Consider the following 26827-nt stretch of genomic DNA (forward strand, 5'->3'; position numbering starts at 1 on the left):
CGGAGCTATGGGGAGGGTCATGGCTTGTCGTGACCTGGGCACTATTACTTGAATGTTGTTATTATTGGGATGAAGTACCCTTAGGCTGTCATCCTTCCTGTAAATAGAAGAGTTTCTGATTCTCTGTGGTTTCCCAGTTTACCAACTTGCAGAACAGCTATTTTGTTGGCCATAAGTTTGATTGAATAATGAATTAGAAGAACTGTATTATTCAGAAGGCTCTGATTCATCATTTTAGCGTGCCAGTCTAGAGTGAGTAATAATAACAAAAAGCCAAACAAGAATGTATTTCCATATAGTTTATAAATTTACAACCAATTAAAACACTCGTTTGTAATAGTGCACGGCAAACAAATTGCCTGTCTCCACTCTCCATGAAGTAAGGGCAAAATTTTAATTAGCAGGGAGCATCACTGGTCCTGAGGGCCCAGCTCAGCTTTGTTCAGCGTCGCGGGGGAATCCCAGTGGCAGCAGCACCAGGGCTTGTGCTGCTGCGCTGGAGCCGGTCAGCATTTGGCCATTGGCTTGCTTTACCGGCTCTCGGGAGGTAATAAGGACAGCAATCCCCTCACTTCCTTTATTAACTAAACAACTTCTATCATCAATATCTAGCTAATTTCAGTAATTGAATAGAACAATGACAACCTGAATATAATGTTTGCAATATACTGGTCTTGATTTTGGTTGGTCAGGGTACAGTCATAATCATATTGCTGTCAAGGTTTTCACCAATGTGTTGCTGTTATAACTGAAGTCACATCTACCCTGATGAATATTTCATTTCCCCAATCATGCTATTAAAAACAGAGTGTTTTTACCCTTTCATTTCTGTTTTCTCTTTTCCAGTACCATCGTGACGGCTGTGGCTGTGTCCTGTTTACAAATTGCTGCTAGTCACATTTTCAGTAGTCCTTGTGGGTTTTGCTTTCCCCTAATATGGGCAATTAGGAGGAAATATTTCTCAAGAGCATGGGTTTGCTCTTCTCCCTGTAATGACATAGTCCTGTAATCCAGGAAACAGTGCTGCATGGTGTCCATGTCCATGATTTCCTGATGTGGGAAAAAAGTGTGGAAAGCATCTGGAGAGGAGGAGACCCCCTTTACCAGCTTGTTTCCTGTAAGCGAAATTGGAAGACCTTGTCTGTGCAAATAGATTTCAAAATAGAGTCTGCCCTTTGACTGTCTCCATAATTACACAGCTCTCTCTGTATTTTATTTGGCTGCCAGAGCAGTTAACCCCTGGAAGTAAGGGGCTGATGATGGCGTGACCAGCACGGGTATGCAGACATGACCATGTGAATACACTCTTGTTTAGAGAAGCCTGTCGTTAAGACCTTGTTACAATATACTTTGACCAAATTTAAAAATTATTACATGTTGGGTTGTGTTGATTAAGATATGTTATATCCTTAATGTATAGAGAATGCAGAGGTATTAGTTGCAAAAAAGGGGAAAAGAAGAAAAAGAAAAAAGTTCTTTCGCGGCTTTGATGTAATCAACATCTGTCAACAGAATGAATTTGCTTTTGTTTAATTTCAAGGGCTCTTGTCCTTCTACTTTGCCCAATCAGTTTCAACTTCTGCCTGAGGCATTTCTCTATGTTGTTCTTTTTCTTCTTCTTCTTCTTCTTTTTTTTTTTTTTTTCTTTTAGAAAATGCACAGGTTATTGCTTGTGAAATGTGAGCTACTCTTCTGTAACACAGGTTACACATAGTTGGAGAGAACCTTTAATCTTTCCCATTCTATTTTTGAAGCTTATATATACCCCTGCAACACTGGGATTACAAAGTCAGTGTTTTATTAAGACAGCTGTAATTACAGTTACAAATAAAGATCTACCAAACCACAACCATTATTTCAGATTGAAAAATGTGAGCGTTTAGTAATTAACAGTAAAAAGCTGTATAAAATCTTACCTAGTTGCATTGGTTGGATTCCAAATATTATTACCTATTGTGTTTTTAGTACCTTACTGTAAACTTTATTGCTCTGAAGTTTCAGGAGAAAAAAAAAAAAGGAAATTTCACAAGAAGCAAAATAGCAAAATTATGATATGATAATAAGATGACACAACAAGCCAAATTAAGGATCTCTAGTATTTTATCCTCTTTATCCTCAAATATCTATATACTAAGAACATCTCCTTGGTCATTATTTTACAGTTAAAAAAATAGATAAAACCACAAATTTAAAAACGTGTTATCTGAACAATGCTTTTGATGTTATTAATTGTTTGTATATATCAAGTAAATTCGCTGTATCAAGAGCAAGTTATTTTTATTTACTAAATCAGTTAGGTGTTAATTCTTGTAATCCTAAATAATGTCACTACTATGCTTCTGTAGACACTTGGATGGATTTTATGATGTAAATTGTTTTAAAATATTCTGATTTTGTTTTTTGGCTGTTTTACGATGTACTCTTATGTTTGTTGTGGCTTAGAACTGTCATGAACTTTAGCCTGTGGTAACATTTTTGCTAATTGTTTGGAAATTTGAAGTCCTTCATAAATAAATGCCAAAAAAATGTTTGCTAACAATCACATTTGATGATTCACATAGATGAACAGGTTTTTTGCACGGCCACCTCGTACCTCATTGAAAACATAGCTGGTAAATTGCTGTAACTGTTGAACAAAAAGCATTAAGAAAAGTGCTTAAATGAGAGTTCATTTCCAACATCTCTCTTTAAAAATACTTCTTGACCAGAGGAAAATCACATTTAAATGACTAAAATCAACTTAATTAAGGGTCATTAATAGAGATACACATAAAAAACTCTCTGCTCTGAGAGTGAAATGGGAGCATTTCATTATATAGTGTAGCATGCATGAACAGATAACAATTAAAATAGACCTAGAGTAAAAGGCTAATAAATATAGGGCACATTTATGCTACAAAATCAGTCACTTAAAATGCTCCCACCCATCATCATACTCGAATTCTGTATTCAGCCCCTTTGGCTGGCTCGTTTAAAAGGAAAAGAAAATGTAATTTCCACAAAAGATAAATCCATCTGGCAATTCACAAAAGCTCGCAGTGCATATTTATATTATTAATACAAATTAAAGCATAGAAGGTGTGCTGAGGAATCCAGCAGCTCCAGCAGAAGGCGCGTGCATGCAGACTGCACAGGGTGATTCACCATGGAGTCAGGGGAGCAGTTGTCTGTAATTTTCTGCGCTCGGAGCATCGTATCTGCTGATATAATTTCAGTAACACCGATAATAATTTTCATTATTGCGGTTGCTAGTAAATATTCTGTTATTCATGGCAAGTGGCACGGCCTTGCTGTTGAGGGAGAAAAGAAAGGCGCAGATGGGCAGCTTTGCATCCTGCCTGTGCTGGTGTGTGTTACGGGGCTACCCGGCTCTCTGATGGCAGCAATTCCACTGGAAGCCGCATAAATCCTGCCTTTATGAGCCATCTCGTTGTAATTAATATACACAGAAAGCGTAACAAAAAAGATGCGCTTGAGCGTCGGTGTTGTGGAAGTGAATCGGATGCTGACAAAAGCTGTGCTAGCTGGAAGGGCTGGGGAGCAAGCCCCAGCAGTCTGAGCAAGACTTGGAGCTCACAGCCAGTTGTTCCTGTCTCCGGTGATTGATGATGTTGCTATATCAAATTAGCTGTGAATATGGGAGCTTAAAAAATAGAAGAAGCTGTGGAGACATTAGGAAGGCCTTCTTAAGGAAGGAAGTGTGTGGATGGAGTCCAGATTTTCATTATAAAACAGTAACTTCATTATGTTTTAATGCCATTTTATTTTTACTTTGAAGGAGAATGTTTTCTCTTATAATTTTTTTATATTTCAAATAAAGCTTTAGTTGTCCTGTGTTTGTAATTCTTACGATGTGCTTTAGGAGTCAGATTATACTACAGTGATATTTATTTGGTTGTCGCATTTCACCTGTTCGAGTAGTTATTTTGTGTGTGTCTGGTTTATAATGAGTAGTTAGTGGAATAACAACAGGCTACACTACCTTATTATCCTGTTATCTTGTGACAACACTTACAGTGTGTCTTTGGGGGAACAGAGGTAAAAATTTGATTCCAAATAAAAAGGCACCCCTTCTGAATGCGGGATAGTCGATAGGCGCGCACGCACGGGTCTAAATAGGTTTGATACATCTGAGAGTGCGTATTTGGGACGTTCGAAGTTCTATTGTAGAATAATTGACAGGCACACTTGCACCTTTTTTTCCACCGATTAAAATCGCAGCGGTAGGACAGGTGCAGCGGCAGCGTGCCGATCATCAGGGAGAGCGTTTGAAACACACGGTCACGTATTAATGTCTGTGTGGACTTCATCTGACCACGTCCGTGACTGTGGGGTTTCAGTGCGTTTATCGCAGCTGTATGGAGCTGAGTGTAAATACGTTCAGCCGCGGTAAGAGCCAGGTACTTCTGCTGCACTTTGTAAAAGTAAAGCGCTACTTCTGAAGAGCCAGAAGTTGCTGCCTCTGCAGATTCTGTGTTTCTAGCTTCCAGAAATGTGTGCAAACCGGCCGGCGAGTTTGCAAGATGCTTCAGGCTCTGTGGATGAGTGCCTATGCTCTGTAGGGCAGGTGGCCTAGATTTTATTTTTTTTAACTGGACAAGAATGTTTTCTTGTGAAGATGACCCTAGGAAAGCTGTAGGTGAGGAGGCTGATGATTAGATGGTTATTTACACAGTCTCAAACCAATCCAGCCCCCTGTTAAGGGCACAGCTCCAGCTCCACGGAGGCACTCTCTTCCCTCTGGAAGCAGGCAACTCTCCGTAGGTACCCAGGTTATACTGGGAGATAGATCAGAGCCTCACCCACCAACTCCACCTCATTACTTATAAACAGTTTAAAACAACAGTAAAAATCTGCTTGCGTTGAGTAAAAGTCTCTACAACCTCTCAGGTGTTGCACAAATTCAGATTCTGTTAGCCAAGCTTAGCACTGCTCAGTGTGCAAAGAGACAGTCACAAACCCTTCTAAAGCAAACCTCACTCAACAACTGCATTCAGTTTCTTGGGGCTCCAAAAGAATTTTGTAGTTCAAATCTCCTGTATATCATGGGATGTTGTAAAAGGGACATCTGTAAGCCCAGCATGCGTGTGGAAGGATATTATCTGCATCTGGGCATGACAAATGTATCCAAAGAGAGGAAGGAATTTTACAGTAAAATAAAAATGTACAAGTTATGGAAGAAACTCTTTTAGAAATCATCTTTACGTAGTTAAAAATATACAGTAGATGAATTTCTTAAATTCTGTGATGAAAAGTGTATTTACTTCCATCTAAACAAAACCACGTTCCTTTTACTAAAGAGTAATTATTAATATTGGTTACTTGCCAGAGAAGATTGCTCATGTATTTGTCTACACATGATCTTTTTCAAAAGTAGCTTAACTATTACGTGGAATTTATTCCAAGGTAATTAAAATAAATAAATAAATAAATTTACATTATAGAATTTTTGTACATTGAAAAAATGTGCTATGTTTATTTATGTTTAACTGGACAGTGTAAAGAATCCTCTCAAATTTAGTGTACTTCCCTGTTTTGATGCTTGTTGGGGCAATGAATACTCTGAGGAACTGTCATTCCAAATTCCCATATGAATTAGGTAAAAATCTGATTCAAATATTCCAAGTCAATTACAAACTTCAATTCCCTCAATTGCCCTTGGCCGAGATTAAAAATCTCTCGATGTTTATTCTGTTCCCTGCCAGGCAGGAGGTGACTACAGATTGAACCCCATTCTTTGAATCTTCATGCAAATGACGAGAGCAATGTTAACTTGCTTATGCTCAAATATGTCACCAGTTCATCAAGAATACAGATCAAAATGTCTGAAATCAACACAAAATTATTTTTTTATCTCCTGATTACTTGCTGTTGTCCGTTATTTACCCTTTCCCCAAGCCTTGTGCAGTGCCCCTTCTAGCCATGCAGATAGCTACAAATAGGTTGGGGTGTCAGTCCTGGTTTGGGGAATTTACCCACACTGCATTTTAATGCATCAAACCAAATTAGATACTGTGTTTTGTAAAGCTGTGATGTATTGCTTTTGGAGGTTTCTTGTTCTCATGGCTTCTTGGTGTTAATGCTCTAATGGTACAAGATTTGAACAACTTCTTGAACTACCTTTGGCTGCTGCATGTGTTTTGCAATTTCTATTACATGGTGTCTTTCTTCTTTCATACTTACATTTTATACCATAGTAGTAGGAAAAAAAATGTTAACCAATTTTAACTTATCTGTTAACAGGTTCTGTGACTGGCTGCCACAGAATTTTTTCTTCGTGCAATCGTGTCTACCTGCACAGGCAGTCAAGCAATCAACAACGAAGATGCTTCTTTTTTCAGGGACAAAGAAATACTGCTTATAGTATAGTTTTGCCAGCCACAGTTTCTCCGGCTCACCCAGTTCCCAAGGTACTGCAATTTCTGTTATCTAATCAGTTTTTCAGTCAATACAGGGGTTGGCTGTACACGCGTTCAAGTGCATTCGTTGTCCAACAGTGGGGGCTTTGGATACAGTCCTGTGGTATGATCAGGTATTTAAAATAGGAGCACTGGTGAGAGAAGTTTTCAGCTCCCTACCGTGTAAAACAGAGTGACATATCTAGTTATTAGGGAGTTTAAACCTGGGGCTTGTTAAGTTAGTGTAGTATAAACATGGAATATTATAATCATCTGTCAACACTTAACGCTTCTGGGTCCAGGTTCTCCTTTTGGACAAGTATAGACAGCCCTACCAGAAATCATTAGGAATCATTCATGATCATCTGAGTCCTTTTCTGTATAAATCTCTCACAAGCTAATTACAAAAATATTTATCTCTTCCTGAACGTTTTGTTAACTGGTTACATCAAATTTAGGGCAAGAGCATACAATACCTGCTGGTAGCTGCCGCATAGCCCCACTGCTCCTTTTAAACTATTCTTTACTGTCTCTGAGTATTTTTTTTTCTTCCAACATATATTTTTGTTTTTATTTACATTACAGCCAAAATAACTTTTTTTTTCATTTAATTTAAACATGTTTTCCACTGATGGTTTCCTTTTTTGTTGTTATTTACAGCATACAGTTCAACTGTTTAGAAAAAATTACCCTTTCTAAACCGTGCTTTTCAGGATGATTATTAGTACTTATATTTTATCTTACTTTCCATGTGATTATAGATTTCTTATGCAAAATACAGAATACTTCCATGGGCCTAAAGTACAAAAACCATGTTGTATAGGAAAGCAGTAAGGATGCTGAATGTAGGGCTCTTACACCTAAAGACTCTGGAAGCTTGGTGTGCAGGGAAAGAAAGCATAGTTTTGTGCTTTATATGTTTTCAAAGGTTTAAAAATTATAGAATTTTTTTTTTCTGTATTTAGATGCTTCTTTTAGCATAAAGAGGAAGAAATACATTATCATACTGAAAAGTAGTGTTCACAGATTACAGTGCTCAGACTGTCAAAAATCAGTCCAATTTTTCAATTCTGAAAACTTGAGGACAAGGTTATCACTATACAGAGTGTGCCAGAAATCATATTAAAATGACACGGTGGGTTTTTTTCCCCAAGATCTTGGTGTGAAACTGTATACATAGACATTTGTACATCCACTGCTTTGGGCTTTTTCCTTAACAGATCTCACAGGTCAGCAGGGTCAGGTCTCAGCAGTTTACAAGATGAGTGCCCTCCAAGGGGATGGTGGGGGTGCTGTAGTGTATGGAGTCGGTAATCCAGCAAATGTGTTTTTTTTTTCTTCTTCTAAATTAAGTCCCAGACTACTGCAAATGCTATAAGGGCTGATACTCCGTTATTTGGAATGGAATGGAAATCTGAAATTCTGTTGATGTGAGTTCACTAAAGATACAGTTGCACTCTATCAGAGTAGAAGCGATGAAATACCAGTGGGAGTAACAATAGCCTCCCTATTGAAAGTCCCACTGGAGTTAATAGGCTACACCACTCTTCTTCGCTCCTACACTGGGATGTTGTATGGTCTTGTTGTATGCAGCCTAACTGGCCACTTTACTTCCTGCCCTGCCAGCGTGTTTCTGTATTTTGTGAATCAATGCAAAGCCCAGCTGTGGTGGGTGAAGCGACTCTCACACCCCACAGGTGAAACAGCCCAGCACCCACTGAGACAAAGCACGGTTCCCTCACACTGCAAGATGTTACCGTTGTTACTAGTTTGCTGTGTTTATGTACTCATCATGAAATTATTGTGGATTTTTTAAAAAAATCAGAAATGGAATTTCACCTCTGTGTAAAGTCTGAGAATTTTCTGCACGAACAGAAAATAAAGTTTATTACACTTTCCTTGTCACAGCAAGTTGGGATACCCTCACATAGTATTATAGATGGATAGGTTTGCACATAAGTATGAAAACTAGATTAATAAGTAAAAACTCTAAATTAAAATAAGTTAAATCCTAAGGTTCTTAGTCAAAATACAATCTTGTGAAAGTTAATAGGAGTTTTGTCTGAGCAAGAAACTAAGGAATTGATCAATTTTATTATTGAGTCTAATTCTGTCTGTTTTCCAGTCAGTTGTGGTGTTTAGATGCCTTCTATATTAGATGTGTCACTCTTCGCAAAAGAAAATAAAAAGTTTTTAAGTCTTTCACAGCTTTAGAACTTGAGATTGTGCTGAAAGTGGGATGCAGTATCTGGGACTTCAGTACAGGCAGTTTAACAGACTGCATAAGTCAGTAGTAACAGGCAATGTTAAGTTCAAAAGGGCAGTGGAAGAAATACTGAGGCAGCCTTGAGGGTTTGCCCTGATGGCTTAGGAAGGTCGATACTACGACAGAAAGGGCAAGCTGCCATGAAGCAGGAGGCAGTATCTGAGAAAATGATCCCATTGTCATGCTCAGTTTTCTGATCTTCATTTTCAATCCTTTTTCTCCAAGCACATAAAGAAGCCAGACTATGTGACGACAGGCATTGTACCAGACTGGGGAGACGACATAGAAATTAAGAATGAAGATCAGATTCAAGGGCTTCGTCAAGCTTGTCAATTGGCCCGTCGTGTCCTGCTTCTGGCTGGAAAGGGCTTAAAGGTAATGATTGCGTAAGTTCCAAAACAGCTTGGATGTCTTTTATGCTTTCACATACTTGTGGTGTTCTTTTCCTACTTTTTTTGTTTGTTTGTTTGTTTTACTGTCCTTAATGTGCATCCAACCTGAAGTTAGATACTGATAAAAGAAGGATTTATTAACTTTTGATTCTGTCCATGGTATACCTGCTTAATTATTTCAATATTTTAGACCTATGTGGTACTTAGAGCTGCTGGCTCAACTGTGTCTGTAATCTCGCTCTGTTTGGATGTGCCAAATCAAATGAGTTTCTCATAAGGCCCGTGATACATTTTTTCCTGTAATTTCATGGCCCGTCTTCCTATACGTTCTGCTTTTTGGCTCTGTATGTGTGCAAGGCCCAGGGGCGGGCTGCTGCCTCTGTTACCGTCCATCCTTCAGCTCCTCGCTGTCCCGTGGGGTCGGTGCAACACAAATCTTCGAACTGCTGTTGGAAAAAACAGCTGCCAGGCTCCATACAATTTTCCAGAGTGCATTGCTAATAAAGCCTCATGGTTTCCAGTAATGTTTCTACAGTATGGTTTTTGGGATACCACCGAAGTAAAAATGTACTGGGAGGAGCCTACTACAAGTTTTTGCAGATGAAGGAGTGCTTTTTTACCTTGCCTTGTTATTTCATGTAATAGCATACTGAATAGGGTAAAATGGGTTGAGTAGCTATGAGATGCAGAGATAGATGGGAGCTGTAAGTCAACGCCGTTGACATAAAAGGGGAAAAAAATATCGGTTTACCATGCATTTTTCTTTCAGTTCTCATCATGCTGTCCCAGAGGTTCAATTCTGGAGCTAGGGTGGCCAATAGCAAAACTGCCCAAGGCTTTTAATCTTTCATATGCTCATGAATGTTTAACTTTTTACGTGCAATTATTTCCTGGTACAGTGAAACTTAGTTGTGTTAAGTTAAGAACACATACCTGTTTCTGAAGAATCAGGACTTCACCTCAAGAATGCGGTGTGGATTATGAACGAGAGCAGTTTCTCACTAAAATATTTTGGTTGTTATCATGCAGCAAATATGTCTGTATGCAGCACAGTGTAGCTCATGATGCAGTTGGTAATATGTGCCCATATAGTACATAATAGCAAAATGCTACATACATGTAACAAAGGTTGTAGAGAAGGAAATTGTGTAAGTAAAGTGGTCACCAGGAGCTGGGGCAGTGGGGTTGGGAGGGAGCTGGCACAGAGAGCTGAGACCACTGCCCAGGCCAACCTCAGCCCATGTCAGGGATGTGGGAGCTCCATTTTGCACTCGTTTTTGGCTATGGCTGCTCTGAATGGAGGGAAGTTGCTAGGCCTTCTCTCATCAACAGGGAGCGTTTTCTATGTGCAACAAGTTTGTTCTTCTGCCAACCTTACTCTTTAATTTAAACCACTTCCTGCCTTTCCTCGAGCCTATCCCCTTCACGCAGTAATAGAGCTATTACAGCTTTCAGGGCGCCAGACGAAATAAACCAAGCTCTTTTAGGCTATCCTTGTAAGGTAGGCTCTGCATTCCTATTTTATCTGAAGAGCCCCATCCCTCCACTTGTTCCTGTGGTCCTGCTAAACCTGCCTTGCACACAGTCCTTGAAAAGAACTCTTGTCTGTGCTTTTTCTAACAGCAGTAACATCCCCCAGTATGACAAAGGCGGCATTGTAACATCTGGATGCAGAAGAACAATGTTTGGGCTGAGCGTGTGTTTTTGCTGTTACCATTTATTGCCTATTGGATTTAAAACCACCATATGGTATTATATATGATAGCACTTCATAGGTTTTGGGGAAAGATTTGGAACTAAACAGCAAAATCTTTGACATAGAAGTATTTTGTTGGATACCATCACATTGCCCTGTCCCCTATAAGGGATGATGTGTGCAGTAGGTGTCTCCCCAAAATTGCGAAGCTAGCAAAAGATCATTTAAAAGCAAAACAGGTACCACTAAAACAAGATTTATTCATAGGACATAAGCCCCCCCATGCAGAGAGCACAGAGCTGTCCACTGAGCATCCAAAAGCCGCGCTGAATTCCCTGGGCAGAGGCAGCACCCCGTGTGGTACATAACACTTCAGTCTGCCTACATGCCGAAGGTGATAGATGGGTGAGCGAAGGCAGGAGCAACAAACCTGTGTTTATCCAGAACCAGTGGCTGCAGCATCCGATAAAGAAAGCGCGCAGGGCTGTGGCTGCCATCCCAGCCACCACAGCTGCTGCGAAGCAGGGGAGCTGCACAGAAACCCCAAATTGTGTCTTGGGTGGGGTTGTCGTTCCTCATATGCTTTTGTGCTGAACAAGGTGCAAGCTGAGCAAATAGACCTGGTTTTATCCTCAGTGCACTACACAAGTGCACTCTTTTGTATTCACTGTACGTGATCGCTGAATATTTCAACATATGGTTATGTATGCCTGCTGCACCACAGCCTACCTATATTCCACGTGTTGCTAAAAAGTCCTCAAAAATCATAGCTGCTGTAGCATGTGTGTACTAAGTATGATTTTCAAAGGCTCAAAACTCATTCAAATCAAAATCAATTTGCACAGGAACCCTCAAAGGCACTTCTTCTCAATGAGGGAGGTTTCCCTACCAAATTTCAAATCCTAGCTCTAACCATTTCGGAGACAGAGTCTATCCAAAAGAAAAGCTACAAGAATGTTATTTTAAGCATGTGCGTTTTCCACTCCACAGATACTCAGAAAATGGCTGAATGATTTATGAGTTTTTTAAATATATAAAATCATGAGAAAAAGATGAATCTAGAAAATGTCAAGCATAAAAGTGAACATTCCTAAAAATGATCAATAAGTGCCTGTAGATTCAATATCATTGCCTAGGCTGTGGAAACTTTAAGTAAAATATCTTCAAGATATGAACCCAAATATTTTAATCATTTACAAAATTAGAGAATACTTGGAGAACGATTTTATAAAATGCACAAGTGCATAATGATATATGTACTGCACAGTTAGAAGAATTAATATCCTTTATTTTACAAATAAAAGGGGAAAGTAATGTGTTTTATAGGACTGGAAGCATTAAAACCAGACATTTCTATAGCAGCTACTGAAACAAGATGCCATGGAAAATTGGTGTCTTTGAGAAAGCAAATGTGGAAAAATGGACAGAAAGGAAGTAGATCGTATTTTAGGTTTTCTAGGAACCTTTGAATGCTTATTTCTACTGCATGCTTGATTTAAAACCTTTTTCTCTTAAAGGAAGAAAAAAAAAAGTAGTCCAATATATCAATAAAGTATATCAGACAGTTTAGTGTTTTGTATCAAAGCAGTGAATTTGAAACATCCAAGGTTTCATCGAAACGTTTGGCTGCAATCACATTCAGTAAATATGAGAAACTATCTTTGCTTTTTTAACAGAATGTTATGTTTGATATTTTAGGTTGGCATGACAACTGAAGAAATAGATTCCATTGTTCATCATGAAATAATCAGACAGAATGCCTATCCTTCACCTCTGGGCTATGGAGGTTTTCCAAAGTCTGTTTGTACTTCTGTAAACAACGTGGTATGTCATGGTATTCCTGACAGGTATTTCCCCAATAATATACATTTTACCGCCGGGGATGAAAATGTTAAACTGAAATTAATAAATTGTGTTTAATATTGAACATATTTCAGCTTAACTACATGTCATATGTAAATGTATTGCAGATGCATATTATGTTACCACACAATGCTGATAGATGTTATAGAAATTTATGTGAAGTAGAACAACAATAATATTATCCTGCTTGTCCAAGTATTAAAAAAAAAAAATCAAAAAAGCACATAATGCCTTTAGAGTTTAGTGTGTGGGAAAAAATAGAACCGAGAATAATTCTGATTTCTTTTTTCTCTAGCAAAGTAAGTATAGGGTAGGGAATAAATATATTTGAATTTATGTTTTTTTTTTTATTATTTGCAATACATTCAGCTACTCACAAAGTAAAATACGAACCCTAGTGAGAGAAAAAGAATAAATATAATGGTAGATTTTTCAGATGTTGATATGTTTTTCTGCCAGTTGTTTCTCATTATTTTATATTCAGCTACACTTGTTCTCTACGTAGTGAGAGCTGAACATTAAAAATGGTTATGCAGTTTGCCTCTGCCTTCCTCCGTCACAAAATACCTACCCCCTGATTTTTATGTATGTGTCATTAGGTGTTTATTCTTATATTCCCTTTGTTGGGAACTGTCTGTCACCATTATTTTTTTCTTTTCTGTTTATGTTTCAGTCGACCTCTTCAGGATGGAGATATTATCAACATTGATGTCACGGTGAGTAATTCATATAAAAAATAGTCTTTGATCAACTTTAGAGTCCCTGGTAGCAACAGGAAGAATAGTGGATCGGAGATGGGGAACGCACAGATGGATGTGCTGTTTACTTCTAAGGCAAGGCACAAGCAGCTGGTTTCCTTTTTTGTTTTTAACTGTGTGTTTATTCCAGCTAGACCCAGGCCTGACTTGAATTTAGGACTGGAATCAGATGCACTGAGATCAATGTTGGCCTAAGTGAAATGTCAACCCAATCCTGCTATGTGTCATGTTTTTGAGAAGGTGTAATTGTTATTGATCCACTGTGTAGTTAATGCAGAGCACCGCAGTACTGGGCAGCAGCTGAAGATAGATATGTATGAGATGAGCTAACATGAAGAAAGCCAGCATTTTTCCTTCACTCTGCCAAGATTGATCTTCCTCTTCCTGCTGATTTTGAGTGGGGCCTGTCATTATCTTACTCTGTCATTAGAGGCTACATTGGCCTGTGTATGTCAGTCTATTTGGACAGCAACTCTTTTGCTAGCAGTGTTCCCTACATTTATTAAAATCCCCGAAGGTAGTGTTGTGTTCCATTTCTGGTATAAAAGCCCTGAACCTTTTGCGCAGAAACAGAAATAGTGTGATATAACCGTGACTTAATATTTCCAGAGAATGGCCAATTATAGCTACTTAAATAAACACTGGCTGGATTTTTGTAGGAGCAAGAAAATACTGAAACTGGGAACCTAATTCTGTTTCATTTAGAAAGCAAAAAGCATTAATGTCTTGCAGACGCTTTTTTTCTTTTTTATTGTAGATGTTTTTATTTTCCCAATGTGAATTTATTTCTAATATGGGCACAGATGTCTTTTGAATTCTACTATTATTTTGCAATATGGGAGTAACATAGGAACAAGATTTTTTAATCATTAAAAAAATTCTTGGTAATTTGATACTATTTTCCACGGGCCCAAATTTCATACTGGCAGAAGCAAAGAAATCTCAAGTGGACTTACCTCTGAGCATGGGATTCAAGCTTTTTAAAATATTTTTTCTATGAACATTAGGGTCAGTGACCTTTTTCCATGGTATACTCATGTCTGATCCAGAACTGTGTTTCTTTTTTTTTTTTTTTTTTAATTCTACTAATTTCTTCCCCATCTCCATACTTTTTAGTTGTAGAATTATGACTGCCAGTTTTACACAGAGTGATCTACCATTTTTAAAGTATATTTTGGGTCTCATTTTTTTACTGTGGTGAATTGATGTAGTTTTACTTAATTTGCTAGACTAAATCAGCTTGTCACAGCTAAGGTTTTAACATCTGATTTCTTTGTAACTCATTAAGGTACTTTTAAATATTTTTTTTTTAGCTTAATCTGTCAGGATAATAATAACTCCTTAGATTAAAAAAAAAGAAGTGTAAATTCACATCACAGATCCTTTCCCTGATATTCTAAGTGAGCCATTTTTATATTAATGTGGTCTGCACATCTTGTTCACCCTGGTTTACAAATAATGTATGACTAAATGTTAGTGGTCTTTTTGAAAATATATTCTTATTTGTTTTCTGTGTACCCTCAAAAAATAAAATAAATCTTGAAGTTTCTGTGAATGTGAAGATTCCTGCAAGGGTAGGAATTGCTGATTATCTTTGTAAAGACTTTTTTAACATTTGAAACTGAACTATGTTGTGTTTGATAACTGTTCAGTTCCAAACTATCTAAGGAAGAAATATTACTTTACAGTGTTGCTAATTGATCTTTTAGTTTATTTTAATGAGCAAAATTGGGATGTTTCACAGGGGAAGAGAGTAAAAATCAAAGTAAATGTGCCACAACAAATTGCTTATAATTGTGTACAGGTTCTATAAAATGATTAAATAATATTCTGGTTATTAACTATAAACACTTCACACAATGTACAAATTATTTGAAGAAAAAATCTATTTTTGCACAATTAAGATGGTAGAATTTCATAGATGAAACACAAATTTTATTGGCTTGATTCAAGTAGCCTTTAGAATGTATTTAAGTGTAGAAACAGAAGCATTATGCATCAGAGAATCCACAGCACAGTGCAATTTTCAGCCAGCCATTACCAGGTAACATTTCTTACAACTTGAATTTTTCATTGACTTTTAAGGAATTAGTGCTGTGGTTGTAGTTTATTAATGTCAAAAATACATAATTGTGGTTGATAGCCTGCAGTAAATACTATTAATTTTAAGCTCTACTGTGTTTTAAATCTGTATTTGTTTTTCCAGGATGATGATGTGTAATGTTTTTGTTTGTTTGTTTAAGTGCCGTACTTGCTAGAGCTAAAAATGAACTAGTTCAGCTTAAATATGAACTGGCTAGCATAAAATCTGCCCATCAGGCATTAAATTGTAAAAGCAGATTTAGCGATAGCCTCAGCTGACAGAAGGAGGTGTACAACGGGGAGACGGCAAAGTTGGATCCTCGCTGACATTCATCTTCCTGTACAATGCTGTTCACTGGGAACTGCTTGCATTTTCTTTAAATCTCTCCCCCAACACAAACCTGGCCTTGGGATAAACTGTCTGTAGCCAGTTTTGTGGGTTTTTTTTTTTTCAGTTTGGAATTGACCAAAAGGAATGTGAGTCTGTGTCTTTCACAAATTGCTCTCAAGTGGCAAAAGTTCAGTGCTTCAAGCTTTGTGAATCATTAGTCCCGGGAGGATAGTTGCCCACTGTTTGGGGAAAAAAAATGTTTTAGAAGATCAAAACTGTGCACCATTATAATTTGTCTTTTGGTAGGGAAATTTGGCTTGCTCTCACAGTTGTGTGCCTGCCTGCCGTACTGCAGAGCTGCAAAAACCGTTTCTGCACAGTGCTGCAGAGCTCTGCATGGCTTTCCTGTGCCCCAGAGGGAACTTCAGGAGAGCTGAGGCTTGAAGCCTATGAAATGTCAAAAACAAAGCAAAACAAAACAAAAAAGCATGTCATTAATTCAACAGGGCGCTGTGTTTGCCGCCTGAGCATAACCCCCAAGCCCCTCAGGGGACATTCCCTGCAGTGGGATGGGTCTCCCCGCCAGATGCTGGTGGGTCTCCTGCGGCCAGCTTAAAGCTCAGCACCTCACCCCTGCAGGACACCGATGGGACCCAACACCAGGGACCCCTCAGGACACTGGGTGGCCCCCAAGACCCCCTCCAGCCCACACATGGCATGAAAATGTCTTCTCGCTTGCCGCCCCGCTGGCATCACGGCCTGTAGCTGAGCAGTGTCGCCTATGTCACCTCCTGGTGCTCTGCTAGGCAGTGATGCACAACTTTTTCATTTGTTGAGTTTTTAATTGGCAACCCTTATGCACCTTGCAGTCTTACACTTTTTTTTTTCTGTTGTTTTTTTTTTTTTCTTTCCAATGTTTCACTTTTCTGGTCTCATTCTCGCAAATGCAGCCTACCAGTGACCTATCTGTTGCAACACATAGCTCATTCCTAGAAAGAACAGATTTAATTCAGGAGGTAATCTGTTTCTGGATGCAAAATGAGAAAATGTCTTTACATTTCTGCATGTGTTTAGGTGTATTACAATGGCTACCATGGTGACACTTCTGAAACCTTTTTGGTGGGCAATGTGGATAAATCTGGTCAAAAGTTAGTGGAGGTTGCCAGGAAATGTAGAGATGAAGCAATTGCAGCTTGCAGACCAGGGGCTCCCTTCTCTGTAATTGGAAACACAATCAGGTAAGCCTTATATTGACAAGTAAAGGGAGGGCTGGCAAGTGGGACAAAGGTTATTGGTGGTTTGGTATAAAGCTGATGACATGTTTTATGATTCAAAACCATCATTTCAGTCTGATATCAGTATGTGAACTGCCAAGCTATAATGTTGTTCCTTGGGTAAGAGAGATTTTTTTTTTTTAAGCGAATTACACCAGGGTCAGGAAAGATAACTGTGGAAAGAGTCAAAGATATTCATAAGGTAGATTTATGTTAACAGATGTAATTTGTGGTGAGTTTTTGTTTCTTTCTATTTGTGTGTGAAACTATATCACATCTGTCTAACAATGTAAGAAGGTTAGAAACCATTGTTTTCATTGTATAGCAATAATGATTGTTACAAAGGAATTAGTCAACATAAATAAGTCTCTTTGTTTAAAAAGTACAAAAATATTTAACTCGAGAGCTTCTTATCTCACAAAGAGCAGTGCATACTAACGTCAGAGGGAAGAAAGAGCTCACATTAAGAGATTTTTCCCTATTTTGCATCTGTTCTAGCTGTTACATAAATGCAGTCATGACTTTTCTTCTGGCAGTTTAGAATAAAAATATGGCTTAATTTTTTGAAGGTACCTATAGATTATTTTTAAATGTTTGAAAAAAAAAAGACATATATTGTATACATTTCATTAAGCAATACTTCAGTGGACTGTTAATGGTCCCAACATACTATTGAATACGTTGCGATTACTTAAAAGCTGCAAGGCTTAGTCACCTTGAAAGGATGCTGCTTTTTTTCTTTGTAAATCTTCAAATACTTTAAGGAAAAAAGAGAGCAGCAAAATATCAGTTAGATGTATTTATAGCTTTAAAAATATTGTAACAGAGTCTGAATCAAACTTTAGTAAAACCTCTTTGGGTTATATCTGAGAAGCTTTTATTGAAGACTTTGTATAAAATTGTGTTTTTGACAGTTTTAAATTATAGGCTAACTAGCCTGGAGAAAAAGGATAGTGTCTTTCTGTTCTTTCATAGGAAATGTTGAATCAGACCCCTACTGGGAAAAGAAATTTAATGCATATCTCACTATCTTACTGTCCATGAATATAATAGAAGTGAATTCAAAATGTAGTTTTATTTTTGCAAATGGGATGAGTCGATAGATGCACCTCATATTTTTGAACACCTAGGGTTCAACAAATTTACTGGTGGTGCTCTTGCATTTTAACAAAATTTATTCTTGAGTAGAAGGGGGCACAGAACACTAGATTCTTATTCAAGCATTCTATCGAGCTCTGCATTCATGGCTGTGTCTAAAGGGCATGTCAGCCTTTGATTCTCTCTGAGAGGTAATTATCCTTTTCCTGTCACGGAACAACAAATGATAGCTAACTACAGAGGCACATTTGCAGTAGTCACATTCATCAACTGCAGAAAAAAAATTCAATTTAATTGTGCAACACAGCTGCACATAGGCTTTTTGAGCATTTCTGTTGTTCTCCCTGTCTTGCTATTCCTCCCTCCAGATCTATTTTTTAAACTTTTTTTCTGGTTATTTTTTTCCCCCTTTTTGTCTCTTCTTCCATTTTTACTCTCTGTACTTTCTTGTTAAAGTAATTTTCCTTTGTGGCTCTCATTCTTTTTTCCCCATTGAAGGCTATGAATGTAGAAAATTATCACAATTACTCATATAATTGAGCCTCTTTGTAGCAAGTGCAACTCCAGTAGCCTTTCTCCATCATGAAAATGGTTTCATTATAGGGTTTTTCATATTCTCTGACACCATCTACACAGAGGAACAGGCGTGCAGATGAGATGTACTAGGAACAGGGTAGATCAGTAAGGTCACAGTAGGAATAATTAGCTCTGCTATGGAAAGAGCATCTAGGCCTTTTACTGCTACATAAATGTACTGTCCATGGCTTTTAGTCACAAAAAAACTTACTAACAAATGGAGCTCCCGCCTACTACTTTGAAAAAAAGATTTGTATCAACACTACAATTTTCCATCATTAAGACTAATAACACAGAGCCTAGTATACATCAAGGGGAATAAAAAGAAAAATCTCACATTCAAGTGGCGGCTGGGTGCTGACCTTTGTTCCCTTTTTTTGTGTTCAACTTAACTCTTTACAAAAAAGAGCCACACGCCACACCAACATGCAGGTGAACTCCAGCTAGTGCTAGCAAAGCATGGCATTCAATTGGAAAATCTGATAAATCTCCATGCAGGATAATGCATTTCATTACAGATTCACTACATTAATTCTAGCTATATTAAAAAAAAAAAAAAAAGGGAAGAAGAAAAAGAACAGAATTGAATCTGACATTGGATTTTTGCTGTGTTGCTACGGAGGTCAGTTTACTTGCAAAGTGTAAATATATAGTCAGCGCCCCCTTTGAAAAGCAGATTAATCAAAGCTAGTAGATGTCCAAAACTACATATGAAATAGCAGGTCATTAACTTTATTTTTCAAGATTTTATCGTGTAGACAATTTAAATGTGCTGATGTGTTTAGAACTACTTCAACACTGCCTCTGCTGAAAGATTGCCTTGGTTGAGTGAAGTTGTATGTTTCTGGTTATTCGTCTTTCTGCATCTGCATACATACATACAAAAATCCATAGAAATCTTCAGTTTCAGGAGACTTAGAGACCATAAATACCTGAGAACATTTAGGCCCATCAGAATGGAGATCTGTCTAGGTATCTTTCATTAGTATTTTCTGTAAAGGTGCTTAAGTGGTATGCAGAACAAATCTTAGACACAAATAATCAGAGTATTTGCTTTCTATAAATGGCTTGGGAATAATTATATCACAGAGGTAAGCTTGCATTCAGTATTGTAACATATTCTTTGTTACTGAACCTCGATAGCTGAAAGCAAGTATTTCATGGCCAACGGTTCCTTGTTACATCGGCTAGAAGTCGCAAATAAAAGATTACATGGATTCATGAGTTACTCTGCTTAGAAAAATGCAAATCTTTGCTAACCTGTTCCTGTTGAAGATGGTGGCAAAACTGTCTATCAACTCCACTGGGAACAGAATCGGGCCCTATGTTCCCATTTCCTTCTAACACTAATGACATTTCTCTTTCAGACAGAAACAAATCGGGTTTGAAATCTACTTTTTAGCCATTGAGTTTAGATACGTGCAAGTGTTGTGAGTGTATAGAGCTAAAAAACGTAAACGTGATATTGTTAAATAAACCAATTTCCAACTCCTAGGAAAAAATAGGAGTGAGGAAAGTATTAATAAATGGTTTAAAATGTTTAACTCGTAAGTATATGTTTTGATATTAATTTAGAACAATATAAAGCAGAATTTAAAAAAAATCTGTTTCTATCAGATTATGCACATTTAAACAATAAGTGGCTCAGGCAAAATAAGTCATTTTAATGTCATCTGTGATAGATTTTCCTTGACAGCTACTGTAAATTACAATTACACTGCTTCTCTCTGCACTTGAAAGTAAGCATTGCAATAAATTATCTTTTATTTCAATCCATCATGTCTGCTTTCAGAAACAGAGAACCTCAAATAAAAGTTCAGCACTATTGTAAGAAAAATACAGTAATTTGTGTTCCAGTTTGAAACTAAAATGTACCTTTCTTTCAAAAAACAATTGTTGGCTTTCAAAAATATTACTAATTATACCGCAACATTTATTGTCATTATAGGGAATCCCTGAACTTGTGCATTCCCTCAGTCTAGGATTACTATTTAAGAGAAAAATACTTTAATATTTTCCCCATATAAATTTGTAATTTCTCAAATTAGTTAATACGGTGCTGTTGAAAATAAATATTTTTATCATAAGCAAATCTAGTTCAGGCTGATGCCATTTTCAAGAATATTAAAAAAAAAAAAAGCCATTCAATGATTCAATGGTCATTTTGTTAACAATATATTTAAGAAAAGCATGAATACTTTTAATTTAAATAAAAAAGATGCATTCATACAGGTCCCTGAACAAGAAAACAATTATCACAGATCTGTTCTCTCTTGCAGTGTTTCCCAAGCGTGCCCCCTGCCCAGTGGTGTAGGGCAGATTTGTTTGGTAACTTTGGCCTCTGGTGTCGTGCAGCTGAGCATCGGTGATAAAGTTTGGTCTCTGGGGAGAGATGCAGGCAGTGAGTGGGAAGCAGCTGTGGCTGGGAGTCGGTTCGCCGGGATGTTCAGCCCGAGTCCGTGCCGCCCTGGCTGATCAGCCAACTCTCCCACTCTGGCACCAGAGGGCACAGGGAGATATTGCTCCAGGCTGAAAGCAGGATTTGGTTTATTTTGTTTCCTCAGTGAGGGCTTAGATTATTGGGTCAGACCTGCCTTGGAGAAAAAAGCAACAGAATCGGGTAAAAAGAAAATAAAGTGTAGGTTTGAGTTGTTGTTGGATTACTTTTTGTCCCAGAGTGGGAGTCCCAGTCCTGAGACTGAGTGTATGGTGTTTTCCTCTGGAGCTGGGATGCCCATTGTCCCCTAGGTGCTCCCAGAGGCTATCTGAGGCTCTCTGGGGAGGCACAGGGCCAGCTCCATAAGGAAATTCTTTCAAGCTCCTTTTCAGCGAGAGGGATTTATCCCGTTCACCCAAAAACTCTCAAGGCATGCTCCAGAACATTGAGGAGAGCTTTGTAGAGGAGCAGTCCTGCCTGTTGCTGCTTTGTTGCAATTTCCCTGTTGGGCTGCTGGCAGGAAGGCAGTGTGTCTCCATGCTCATCCCTCCTTTCGCAGGGAATTAGCTGTTGTCTGGCAGCAGTCAGGAAGGAACTGACACCCAGCTCCGCTGTCCACTCTCGGAAGCATGACAGCACCACCTGGGAGGCTCTGCCCATGGGTTTTAGGTGGGCACCTGCACTCAGTGACCTTCCTTTACCAGCTTAGCCACAGCCAGTTCATCCTGGCACCAAGTGCTTTGCCGCCTGCAGAAGAGGAGCAGTGCTGCAGGGACTCTTGACTCTGCAGCCACTGGACTGTAACGCATGGCAGCAAAACATGAAATCAAGTACTGAGCTCATTAAATGATTATGCTTTTAATCCTGCCCAATTCACCTCTGCCCAAGCATGCAACATGGCTCAAAGAATAAAATATGTGATGGTAAATGTTATCAACGGATATTTTTAACAACGATTGTAACCAAGAATCCTTGTCCTCCCTTTATGCTGTCGGTGCGGCGTGGCTCTGCTGCCCAGCTGCCACCGCAGGCAGTGGTGGGACTGGGATGTGCCCACAGACAAGGGGCCCTGCAGCCCGGCTCCTCAGCCCCACGCAGCCTGGCCAGCTCCTGCCGCCCTCCTTCGCTTCTTTCCCACTTGTAGCCAGGACTCCTCTGGCACTCTGTTTTCACAGAGCAGGAAATGCAAACTTCTGAAGTTGCCTTCTGGGGAAAACTGGAGAGAAAGGCCACTACTGACAAATCCCGAGCCGAGCGGTGAGGCAGCAAGACCAAAACATTGAGCTGTTGTCAGCAGCAAATGGCCAACTTAGGCAAAACTGCTCCACTCTGTGACATCCAGGCTTTTTAACCAGATTGCACAGCCTGGGAGCTCCAGTGGCCAGAGGAATGATCCAGATCAGCAGTTCAGTTCACACTTCCCAGACCTGTCTTTCAAAATCCTCCCTGCAAGCATCTACGGTCTATGTGAACATTCGTGCTTACAGAATTACCCTTGCAAGTTGCAGCTGGCATTAGCAGCCTTCTTTTATGGAAGCTGCATGTGTTTCACTGTACCTCCGCACGGGTGTGACAGCTTGCTAGGATTTTTTTAATACTCCAAAGTGAAGCTAGTAGTTGTGGAGTGCTTTGAAATTCCCCATACAGTGCTTCCGAAGCACATGCAGATATTAAAACCAGATTGAACATGGCCAAGATTCATGCCTGCAGCTTATTTTCTCCACAGGTTTTCTGTGTGTCACTCCAGGTTCGTTGGTAACGTTACGATTTATATAAAGAAGGCCCAAGCTCCGTACATAGACACATTTAAGCGGGGAGGTGGGGGAGCACTGTGGCTGGCAGTGCGGGTGTCACAGAAGGTAACCACCCGAGTACTGATACCAGCTGAGTTGTTTTTGAGCTCTTTGGCAAGAAAGTGGCAGAATTCGACACTAAAATGCACAAGAACCACTTCTTCCGCCACAGGAGGAGGGGATGTGGTCGTAGCAGTGCCTCGCGTGCCCGGGTGCCCCATGAGCAGCTGCCCCTGCTGCCACTCAGCAGCTGGGAGTGAGTATGGGGCCTGGTGGCAGTCAGGGGTGCCCTGGGCAGGCATCGGCGGAGCTGAACAGCTGCTGGCATCATTTGGGCTCTTGCGAAAAGACTCACAGAAGGAGGCAAAGGAAAAGCTTACCCTGCGGTGCGTGTACAGCTTCTCCCGTCTCTTCAGAGAATCGCTTCCCCCGTATGGGAACCATTATCTGCATTGCTCTGGGCTTGGTCACCGGAGATCTTCCATTTCGTTTTGTGTATGTTTCTGAGTAATCTGACTTTCTAATTCCTCCTCATTCTTCCTTGGCCTTCAGCATCATCCTAACCAGTCCAGGTCTCTGACCCAGACCTGGCTGGCACGAAAGAGGCACAGCAGAAAGACTTTTCCGTCATTAGTAGGACTTTTCACTGCATAAGCCTTCATGATTTTTTTTTCCACGTAAATTATGTATAAGGTGAAACTCTGGACCTTGAATATAACCAAAAGAAACCCAATTTCTAGCCTTACTAATAACAACTAAACCTGAAATTCCCATTCTTCTCCAGAAGTAATGAAAGAAATGTGATGAGTCTTTGTATCGGGGAGATGGGTAGATAAAAGCTACTACACAAATCCTGTTAAAACGTGTTCTTAAGGCCTGGACACGGCAGCACTGTCAACTGTTGACCTGGCTCCCCTCTCTCACTCCTGCCCCGCAGTGGAGGCGCTCCGTGTCCTTTAGCCGCGGTGGGTGCCTCCAGGGACAGGGACAGGCGGGTGCTGGCACGAGCGCTGAGGAGGCCGCACGGCCTCGTGCGCAGGGCGATGGCTATATGAGGCGGTCCGAGGCCACCTTGCACCTGAGTAAGAGCCTCCCCGTGGGGGTTAGCATGCTTCCGTTTCTGTGACAGCTGGCACCTTAATTCGAGTTTCTTGTCTTTCCCACTCTTCGTCAGCCTGTAGTCACACTCTGAGGAGCATTCGCTCGGCCATAGCTATAGGCAAACCGGAAGTGTTGAGTGCCTGCCTTGATTTAAAATGAACAAATGAGGCTTTTGATCTCACAGACAAAATCTTTTCAGACTGAGTGTCTTCCTGCCTTGCTCCTGTGATCCAGTTTGCTTTTAGAAACAATGTGGGGATGATACGCAGGAGCTTCCTTGTCACTTCTAATCCATCTCCGGGCCCCCCAGATCTCCGCATGTTTCCATCTCGGACCCAGCCGGCCCTGCTGCCTGAGCAGCCTCCATTCACCACCTAGCAGGGCCCTGGCAAGAGGCCTGCAAGCATCGGGCAGCCCCTCAGCCAGAGGACACCCCACTTGCCTCCAGGTCTTCCAGCCTGTAGGGATCAGGATAGGATTTTGCTTTCCCAGCAAGGGTAAGGCGTGGTGCTGGGCCCCGTTCCTGCAGGCAGGAATGTCTCGCTCAGAGGTGCTCCTTACTGAGACAGGCCATAAGGAGAGGGCAGAGCTCCCAGGCAGAACTCAAGTGCCGTAGCTGCTATGGTTTGCATTTGGTACTGTCGTGGTGGGTTCATTAAAAATACATTGTGAGTTGGATTGAGCAGATCCGGAGTTGCAGTACATTTCGCCATTGAGTGTTTTTAGTATTTTGCAAGGGAATGGGTTTGCCTTCTACGTCCGCCACCAGCAGCAGGACCCTCCTCGCCCGCACAACCCGGTGCAGGCTGCAGGCGTGCAGCCCAGCGGGGGCTCTGCAGGTAGGGAGGTCTCTGTGGAGGCTGTGGTATGCTGCTGCCCTGCTCAGCCTGCGGGCATGTTAACTCTGAAACCTAATGATGGCTCGCTGCCACTAGCTCCGATAACCACTCTCTTTCAGAGTGGGCACAAAGTGTCAACCCCACACGGGTGTGACACCCTGGCACTGGTGCGCTGTCAGGAGCTGGAGCGTGTTCCCTCACGGTGTCCCCTTTACCCCCGCAGCTTGGTGGCACAGCGCGGTGGCTTCCAGGTCTGCCCCTTCTTCGTCGGCCACGGCATCGGGTCGTACTTCCATGGGCACCCCGAGGTGTGGCACCACGGTAAGTGGCCCCCAGCGCTGTGTGGGGCTGGCTGTGGGCAGCACAGCGCCTGCACACCCAGACGGGCTCTGAGGCGAGCGCTGGCTGCTCTCACCAGTATATATCTGTGTGTGTGTGTATAAATGCATTTTTATTTTCTTTTCTAGCCAATGACAGTGACTTGTTAATGGAAGAGGGAATGGCATTCACAATAGGTTAGTAAATGTATTCTGTGTTTGTCTGTAATAAGCACGCACACAACGACCCAGCTCCGAGCTATTTCTTTATTTGAATATAGAAATGTCCAGTCGGACGTGGGGGTGCGGGCGGCACTGACCCCTCAGGCAGCAGATTAAAACATTACTCTTAAAATGCCGTAAGGAAGTGCTGGGCTGAGACACTTCCGAGCGCCGAGATTTGGTAAAGGGAAAAAAACCTTGGCGTGAATCTTGGTGAAGAGCTCGACCCCGGGGGTGTCTGTCGGCTGCCTCCCGCCTGCCGCAGCCGCTGCCGGGCCGGGGGCAGCGCGGAGCTGCCAGGCACAGCCCGGCCCCGCAGCCACCGAGCGCCAGGCACGGGGCTGCCGGGGAAAAGCCGCTCTTCCTCCCCGCGAGGCTAAATGGCGCGGCAATTAGAGGGAAATCAGAAAATTGTTGTTTTGCTGCTTTAATGAACATTTTAAGGCTGTTTAAAAAATTCCGATATTTCAAACTATCTGCTGTTTATAAGCGTGGTTGGCGCTTTGGTTATTATCCACGGGGTCTTAATTAAAGCTTGATTAAAATTCCTCGCTTTTACAAAAGAGGAGTGGGCAAGCCCCTACCTTAACGTTTCGTCTTCCTCCTCGGTTCTCGTGGCAGCGGCAGCTCAGAGCCGGCCCAGGGCCGGGACCCGCCGAAGGGCAGCTGCCTGCTGGGCCCCTGCCTCGCCCCGCAGCTCGCAGGGAGCGCGACTAACTTGAGAAAACAGGGTTTTGTTTGGTTTTTTTTTTCCTTGTTACAGAGCCGATAATAATGGAAGGCTCCCCCGAATTTGAGATCCTGGAGGATAAATGGACCGCGATTTCTGTAGACAACAAAAGGTGCCTGATTTGGGTTTTTTATCTCCCCCAAGTCCCCGAGCTGGTCACTGGCAGCCGAAAGCCGCCTGAGTTTGCCGGGCGCGGTGGTGGCCGCGTTTGCCCCCTGATAACGGCTGCGTGTGCCCTGCAGGTCAGCACAGTTTGAGCATACCGTCGTGGTTACCTCAGAGGGAGCAGAAATCCTCTCTAAGGTGGTGGAAGAAGCCTAAAGATGGAGCGAGGAGCGGAGGGACTCGTTGTGCTTGCGGGATTGCCGGTGTCACCCGGGACAGAGATAAGATTTTTGTAATTTCTTTGGGGAATGGGTGCCACCTAAGTCGCTGCAGGGGGCAGAAAAAGCAGCCCGAGGGGCTGGCTCTGGACACGGTCCTCTTTGTGTGTTACCTGGTGAGTATTTAATAAAAGCCTGATGGCGTGTTTGTGACCCTGGAGGCAGCCACGCACAGCCTGTGGGGGCTTGGGTTGTCTGGGGTGAGGGCAGCGAGCGGGTCCCCCTCTTCCACGTCCCGTGCAGGACACACACAGGACTTCACAGCTGAGCT

At 41.0% G+C, this 26827-nt stretch overlaps 1 protein-coding gene across 3 annotated transcripts in view; it reads left to right on the forward strand.

Annotated features, from left to right (window-relative positions):
* METAP1D (methionyl aminopeptidase type 1D, mitochondrial) overlaps positions 1-26706 on the forward strand; it is a 47043-nt gene extending 20337 nt beyond the window's left edge. For 2 of the 3 annotated variants that reach the window (XM_083840988.1, XM_083840989.1), the window contains exons 2-10: positions 6244-6410; positions 8890-9039; positions 12451-12599; positions 13289-13331; positions 16861-17024; positions 25128-25225; positions 25372-25419; positions 26207-26285; positions 26416-26706. In XM_083840988.1, the coding sequence (XP_083697114.1) occupies positions 6244-6410; positions 8890-9039; positions 12451-12599; positions 13289-13331; positions 16861-17024; positions 25128-25225; positions 25372-25419; positions 26207-26285; positions 26416-26494 (977 nt within the window). In that variant the 3' untranslated portion in view covers positions 26495-26706. Of the gene's footprint in view, positions 1-871; positions 1118-6243; positions 6411-8889; positions 9040-12450; positions 12600-13288; positions 13332-16860; positions 17025-25127; positions 25226-25371; positions 25420-26206; positions 26286-26415 lie in introns of those variants that run through there. The other variant, XM_083840987.1, reaches the window with a different exon arrangement.
* Positions 26707-26827: the final 121 nt, after the last annotated feature.

This window comes from Anser anser (genome assembly GCF_964211835.1).
Source record: "Anser anser genome assembly, chromosome: 6".
NCBI lineage: Eukaryota > Metazoa > Chordata > Aves > Anseriformes > Anatidae > Anser > Anser anser.